The following is an 8,466-nucleotide window of genomic DNA, read 5'->3' as shown; positions in this document are numbered from 1 at the left end:
GAGGAACCGAAATGATTTTCTGCTAGTCAAAGTCCACAAAAATGAAAGAAATAAGCCTGTTTTATATTTCAAAACGCAAACAAAAAGAAGAAACAGTTTATTTGATTATTGAAGGGTTGAAAATATCGAATCAAAATTTTGAAACAATACGATAAGTGGAGAAATATTTTCAACGAAAAGAATATCAATTCTGCAAATGTATTGAATTAGTACGGGGTTAGAGTGGCTATTCAAAAAAATTTAAAAAGTGATTAGTGGGAAATATAAGAAACCTGAAATTCAATGGAGACTTGATTAAATGAAAAATATTTCGATGTTATGCTGAATATACACTACTTACATCAACTCCTTGTACCAATTATTAGTTAACTTCATTTTCGAATTTTATCGATACGGTATTCTGAATGAAAAAATTCACAAAACTTTGTCAATGATCTAGAAGACACTAAGGATTTCGCCAAAATTTTCAACTTCTCAAAAGAGCGAACAGAGTTATACTGAATAGAACTTTATCTACTAAAAGAGTAGGGATGCCGAATTTTGAGAAAACTCATTAACTATCGGTCAGGTTTCTACCTGGAGTTTCGAGAACATTCTATCTTTTTTTTTCGAAATAATGATATTTTGTTAAAAGTCTATATTCGTGAAACTGTATCATGATTATTTGTTATTTCGATTCTTCATGTAATTTTAAGAAACTGAAATCATGTTAAATATTCAAAGATCAAAAGAATGAATGAAAAAAAAATTTATATTTGGATAAGCAAAAAGAAAAAAAGATAATTGAAATATTTAAAATATTGAATCACAATTGAGAAACCGAACGATAGGTTTTGGAATGTTCTCTGTTCTATTCCCGTTCTTTGTATATATGTGTATATATTTTTTAACTCATATTGTTTGATATCATGTAATATAAGTGACAATGCAATTGTATGCGCGAAATTGTCTACCTCGATTTCTGCTCATATTCTGACCCCATCTTGCTGACTCTGCGCAATGAGGTCAATATTGCCAGACTTAGGCCAGTCAAGAAAGAAGAAGAGTGCAGAGGCCACGCCCCTCTTTTAGACCACAGAGCAAAAGCGATGCCGGCGAGAACACACTTCGACCAGTCAGTTCGTTTCTGATCACTCTAACGAAATCAGCCACACTTAAGTCGACAGCACGCTCTACGCTGCTCTACGTGACATACACAAAATACACGTGCTTCCTACACTAGCCTACTGGTAAGTCTACTCGCATTATTGATACTTAAAGCGTTTGTCAGTAATTTGACCATTGCTAAAGGTTTGTATTTCTCAGTGCATATATCTCAATTGTTGTGAAAATTAGCCACACTGTAAAACTGAATTAGCGATCCGAATCATCATTACTTCCATTCATCAATTAAACTTATTTCATGGTCCTTCGAGCCGGATATTGCTAATGTTTTTGTTTTTTCTTTTCTCTTCAATTTTCGCAACGTTGAGATAATCTTGTCTGGGATTTCCAATTCTGAAGTAACGGCGTAGGAATATTTGCTTTGCATCGAGTTTTTCTATTTCGAGCTTTGCAGTTGCATTGTAGTATTTTTTTCAATTTTATTATTGCTGATTTCTCAAAATATATACACATATCTGAACGACTCAATTACCAAACAGGAATTTTGGATCGATTAGGCACTTACTGGTCTGCTCCATTCTGCTCGTGCTTTCACTTCGTTGGAGTAACCTCGCTTACTTAAGGGTGATCATCCCGACTATAGCGCCATTTTTAGTCAATGATCGAATAGTGGTGTGTATCATTCAAAAATTCTCGTTTCCTTATTCATTTCTCGTTAGTTCCGCCAGCCAAATCATTCAATATGCCTCTTTCAATCGAAGAAAGAATCGCTCGTGCAGACGCTTTGAGGGAAATCGCGATAAACCAATTGGTATTAATCGAAACTTGCGCATTCAATGCACAACAGGACGAAAGCCATATTACAAAATTCGCGATGGCCTTCAAAAATCTTAAAAAACTGCAAAAGGACTTCGAGAAGCAACATCTGGCAATCGCGGTCGCCTTAGCAGGAGATTCTGCGAAATTACAGGCACAATCCGAAATTATGAACGATTTTTGCGCTAGGTGCCTCGAAATAGAAACAACCTATCATACGCTCATAGCGGATAAACAGATAGATCAACGTTCTAGAACCAATACGACAGCGTTTCAAAATACCTCAATCGCCAACAACAACGATTGCATCCGTCTACCGCGAATTGAATTAAAAGAATTTTCGGGTAGCATCCAAGAATTCCCGTCTTTCATTGAACTGTTCGATACCTTGGTTCATGGCAACGACAGGCTTTCCGAGATAGAAAAATTTACGTACCTGATCTCTAAAGTACACGGACCACCGCATGCCCTTATTAGAAATCTACCGATCGTGTCGGCAAACTATACAGTCGCTTACAATGCGTTGAGGGACAGGTACGACAATAAAAGGCTAAGAGCGGTAAATTCCTGGAAACAGCTAGAAGGTTGTCCCAAGCTTCAGAAGGGCGACTTTAAATCTCTGCGATATTTACTAGACACCTTCTCAGAAAACTTGGAAGTTCTGAGAACCATGCGGTATGATGTGGACAGCTGGTGTTTCATCTTGTCGAATATGTTGCTGGATCGTTTGGACCCGAATACGAGGCGGGAATTTGAGAAAGGTCATGCTTCGAACGAAATTCCTAAATATGTCGACGTGAGGAATTATATTTTGGCACAGTGCAAGGCTTTAGAAACCTTCTCGTTGTGTACAAAGGCTCCGGGTGAAACGCCTAAAAATCAAAGCGATACGAGTAGAACAACCCAACGCAACGCTTTACTTTCAAAAACGAAAAGGGACGTAGATAAACCTATAAAGAGCACTCGGTGCAGTTTATGCGAGGGTGAACACTCCATACATAATTGTGCAGAATTCTTGAATATAAACGCCTCTGAACGTTTCCAGGTAACGAAACAGAAGAGATTATGTGTGAATTGTTTATCCAATAAACATACGTCGTCAAACTGTCCTTCCAAATATCGGTGCAGACAATGCAAAGGGACTCATCACACCCTTTTGCATTTCACTGAGAATCTCGAACGGTCCAACACTAATGCAGAACAAGAGCCCACACACCAAACGGTTGCTATGTTCACGAAAGGTGAACACGAAGTTTTATTGTCCACCGCGTTAGTGAGCGTTCGCGATGCCTTCGGTAATATTCAAACAGCGAGAGCGGTTCTAGATTCGGGTTCACAATCATGCTTCGTCACAAAAGGTTTCGCAAATAAATTAGGTCTCAAAAAAATTAATATAGCTGCTACTCTACATGGCCTCGACAGAATGCATATGCCGGCTAAGTCGGGCATTCACTGTGTGATCTCTGGCGAAGATTCTACAGAATTTCAAGCGGATTTCATTATTTTAGACCAAATTTGTGATTCATTGCCTGTCACCGGGTTCAATAAAGACAAAATCCCATATTTACGTGGCTTAAAACTGGCAGATCCGAATTTCAACAGAAGGGATAAGGTTGACATGCTTTTAGGCGCCGAAATATATCCTCTTGTTCTTAAGGAAGGAAGAATTGTATTGGATGCAGATTCACCGGTTTGCTTAAATACTTCATTCGGTTGGGTGGTAACGGGCAAACTCGCCTCTCTTCAAAAAACTCAGTGCACCACGCCACGTCCCGTTAAAACCTTTTTTGCGAAATATACGACAAATGACCAACTGAATGATACTCTGCGACTGTTCTGGAAAACCGAAGAAGTCCCCGAAGCAAAAATAGAGAATCCAGAGGATGCGTTTTGCGAGAATCACTTTATTCAAAACATTAAACATGATGAACGCGGCGGATTTACGGTTTCCCTACCCTTCAAAATAAACGCACCCGATTTTGGAGATACTCGTTCCCTCGCAATGCGGCGATCCTTGTCATTAGAAAGACGATTGATGCAAAATGCACAGAGTCGAATCGCGTATACAGATGTCATCAACGAATATCTGAATAAAGGTCATATGACAGAGGTAGAACCACCCACAGTTACGGAACTGAATAGCACGTTTTATATTCCGCATCACGCCGTCCTAAAGGCAGATTCTACATCTACACCACTCAGAGTGGTCATGGACGCAAGCAGCCACGTTCCGGGAAAGATGTCACTCAATCAGGCGCTATATAGTGGCCCCAAATTACAACGCGACCTAGTTGAAATTCTGATAAACTTTAGACTCCACAAGTATGTTATGCTTACGGATATCAGACAAATGTTCAGAATGATACAAGTGGAGCCCCGGCAAAGACAATATCAACGTATACTGTGGCGCCCTCATCAAGACAGTCCGATCACCGATTACCAATTGAACGTCCTCGTGTTCGGCATCACGTCATCTCCTTTTCTAGCAATCCGAACGCTCCTGTATCTTGCTGATAAATATGAAGATTTCCCGTTAGCTTCACAAATTTTACGTACGCAAACTTTCGTGGATGATATTACTTTCGGAAGCGACGATCTAGATATGATTGAAAACATGCGCGATCAACTTATTGGATTGCTTAGCAAAGGTAAATTTGAACTGAGGAAGTGGGCATCCAATACAAGATCCCTTTTGGACGGATTGCCTGAAGAACACATTCAGAATATAGATTTTTCATTCGATTCCGAAAGTAACGTTTCCTTGAAAATTCTTGGTTTGAAGTGGTCCCCAGTAAAAGATCAATTTTTCTTCACGTTTAAAAACTTCGATTCGAAATGTACTAAAAGAACAATGCTCTCGGAGTTGGCACGCACATTCGATCCGATGGGAATTTTGACCCCCATCACCTTTTACACGAAGATACTGATACAGCGGTTGTGGACGTTAGGCCTGGGCTGGGATGAAACACCGCCAAAGGATCTTGTCGATAAGTGGTCACATTTCAAGAGAGACCTCACGGTGCTATCTTCCTTCGCACTACCACGGCATATCGATTTTCGCGACACGTATTCATGTCATTTAATTGGGTTTTGTGATGCTTCCATAGAGGGAACATGTGCGGTCACTTATTTGAGAATTAAATACAGAAGTTCAGCAGTCAAGACGCATTTTTTGTTAGCGAAATCAAAGGTTGCCCCCTTACAATCAGTTTCTTTACCTAGACTGGAATTAGATGCTGCGGTTCTTCTAGCAAAATTGTTGAAGTACGTAACAGAGGTACTCAAAGACAAGATATGTCTGACGGATATCTATGCCTTCAGCGACAGTTCCGTGGCCCTTTCTTGGATTAAAAATTCACTGCATCTATGGAAAACGTATGTCGCAAATAGAGTGGCTTTCATTCAGGAAAGTGTCCCACCTAATAAGTGGCATCATGTATCCTCCAAAGATAACGCAGCCGACTGCGGCTCCAGAGGCATTTTTCCGTCTGAATTATTGTCACACACATTGTGGTGGACAGGTCCTCAGTTCCTTTTAGACGAACCAACATCCTGGGTGAAGAAAATTCAAATTCGCGATAAAGATTCGATTGAAAGCGAGCGGCGAAAGATAACACTAAGCGTTCAAGTGAAGCAACCGAACATCTTAGACACGTTGCTTGATAAATACTCATCTCTCCACAGAATTAAACGCGTTCTTGCCTATATCATCCGTTTCAAGAATAGATGCCTGAAACGCCAGCATGCAACAATTGGGGAGGTAGATTGTCTCACACACGGCGAGTTGCAAAGTGCTCTCGTTTCAATCATAAGGCACGAACAAAGAAAGTATTTCGGAGATGAAATATTAATGATAAAAAACGAAGAAAGGCTACCTAAATCGTTGAGGGTTCTAAATCCCTTCATGAAGGACGACGTAATAAGAGTCGGTGGCAGATTGCGTAATGCGGACATGCCGTACGACAATAAATTTCCGATACTCATACCTAGTAAATCGGTTTTAGCCAAATTACTCATTACCGAAATACACGTTCAGTATATGCACGCAGGTATAGAAACAACTTTATCTCTCCTAAAGAGAAATTATTGGATATTGGGCGCCAAACGAATCACTCGACGTATCGTCGGCAACTGCATACCGTGTTGGAAGGTTCGTCCCACAAGTTTTCTTCGGCCAATGGGCAATCTTCCCGATTTTCGAGTAAAACAAGCGCGACCTTTCCTTAACACCGGAGTTGACTTAGCCGGACCCTTCATGATAAAAATGGGTAGAATTCGGACCAACAAGACATTCAAAGCTTGGATATGTTTATTCGTATGTTGTGCAACGAAAGCGATTCATATGGAATTAATATCGGAACTCTCTTCGGATGCCTTTCTAGCAGGTTTCAGACGTTTCATTGGCCGGCGCGGGATTTGTAAAAATATTTATTCGGATTGCGGAAAAAATTTCATCGGTTCCGATAAATATCTCAAAAATATTTATGCCCTCGTAGCAGAAAAGGAAGCCATCCGTTGGCATTTCAACCCGCCGTCAGCGCCACACATGGGGGGACTCTGGGAAGCGAATATTAAGGTGGTAAAAACACATCTGAAAAGGGTTACGGGATCTCAGATCTTGACATACGAGGAAATGAACACGGTGCTCGTGCAGATAGAGGCGGTTCTGAACTCGAGACCATTGACTCCTTTGAGTTCCGACCCGAACGATTTGTCTGTTTTGACACCAGCGCACTTTTTAATTTCAGAACCACTAACAACCATCCCAGACCCAGATACCTCAGATGTACCCATAAACAGATTAACTCGTTGGCAACTGTTGGTTCGCATGCGTACGGATTTTTGGAAAAGATGGAAAACCGAATACTTACACACCCTTACTCAAAGATCGAAATGGCACTTTCCAGATAAGTCAACGCCCAGAATAGGCGACTTGGTTTTGATAAAATCAGATAATGAACCCCCACTAGAATGGGCTTTGGGAAGAATAACCGAATTAAATTACGGCACAGATGGTATTGCGCGAGTCGCCTCAGTGAGAACCGCGAAAGGTATATTGCGTAGGCCCTTGGTCAAGCTGTGTCCCCTGCCCACGTATTGAGTCGTTGAAGAATATCTTCCTTTCTTCAAGGGGGGGAGGATGTTCTATTCCCGTTCTTTGTATATATGTGTATATATTTTTTAACTCATATTGTTTGATATCATGTAATATAAGTGACAATGCAATTGTATGCGCGAAATTGTCTACCTCGATTTCTGCTCATATTCTGACCCCATCTTGCTGACTCTGCGCAATGAGGTCAATATTGCCAGACTTAGGCCAGTCAAGAAAGAAGAAGAGTGCAGAGGCCACGCCCCTCTTTTAGACCACAGAGCAAAAGCGATGCCGGCGAGAACACACTTCGACCAGTCAGTTCGTTTCTGATCACTCTAACGAAATCAGCCACACTTAAGTCGACAGCACGCTCTACGCTGCTCTACGTGACATACACAAAATACACGTGCTTCCTACACTAGCCTACTGGTAAGTCTACTCGCATTATTGATACTTAAAGCGTTTGTCAGTAATTTGACCATTGCTAAAGGTTTGTATTTCTCAGTGCATATATCTCAATTGTTGTGAAAATTAGCCACACTGTAAAACTGAATTAGCGATCCGAATCATCATTACTTCCATTCATCAATTAAACTTATTTCATTCTCAATTGAAAAGGAAATCAATAATGCAAATTTAACCTAGAATTTCGATTAAATTCTATCCTATTTTTCAAAAGAATAATACTTTGCTAAAATTCTATTTTCGCGAAACGGTATCATGTTTTTTATTTTGAATATGCATGTAATTTTGAAGAACCGAAATGATTTTCTGCTAGTCAAAGTCCACAAAAATGAAAGAAATAAGCCTGTTTTATATTTCAAAACCCAAACAAAAGGAAGAAACAGTTTATTTGATTATTGAAGGGTTGAAAACATTGAATCACAATTTTGAAACCATGCGATGAGTGGAGAAATATTTTCAACGAAAAGAATCAATTCAGCAAATGTATTGAATTAGTACGAGGTTAGAGTGGCTATTCAAAAAAATTTAAAAATTGATTAGTGAGAAATATAAGAAACCTGAAATTCACTGGAGACTTGATTAAATGAAAAATATCTTGATGTTATTAACTTTTTCTACACTAACTAATTCGAAGTCATTCTGAATATACACTACTTACATCAGCTTCTCGTACCAATCATTAGTTAACTTCATTTTCAAATTTTATCGATACGGTATTCTGAATGAAAAGATTCACAAAACTTTGCCAATGATCTAGAAGACACTAAGGAATACGCCGAAATTTTCAACTTCTCAAAAGAGCGAACAGTGTTATACTGAATAGAACGTTATCTACTAAAAGAGTAGGGATGCAGAATTTTGAGAGCACGCATTAACTAACGGTCAGGTTTCTACCTGGAATTTCGAGAACATTCTATCATATTTTTCAAAAGAACAATACTTTGCTAAAAGTCTAAATTCGTGAAACTGTATCATGATCATTTGTT

General features: G+C 39.5%; 1 protein-coding gene across 1 annotated transcript; it reads left to right on the top strand.

Moving 5' to 3' along the window:
- Positions 1–1,846: 1,846 nt before the first annotated feature.
- On the top strand, positions 1,847–7,021 carry LOC123318219. Its single transcript, XM_044904834.1, has one exon. The coding sequence runs from the start codon at positions 1,847–1,849 to the stop codon at positions 7,019–7,021; it is 5,175 nt and encodes a 1,724-aa protein (XP_044760769.1).
- Positions 7,022–8,466: the final 1,445 nt, after the last annotated feature.

The sequence above is a fragment of the Coccinella septempunctata genome, chromosome 8, assembly GCF_907165205.1.
Source record: "Coccinella septempunctata chromosome 8, icCocSept1.1, whole genome shotgun sequence".
Taxonomy (NCBI): Eukaryota; Metazoa; Arthropoda; class Insecta; order Coleoptera; family Coccinellidae; genus Coccinella; species Coccinella septempunctata.
Note: the sequence above shows the minus strand (reverse complement) of the source record. Positions and strands in the feature narration are given on the sequence as shown.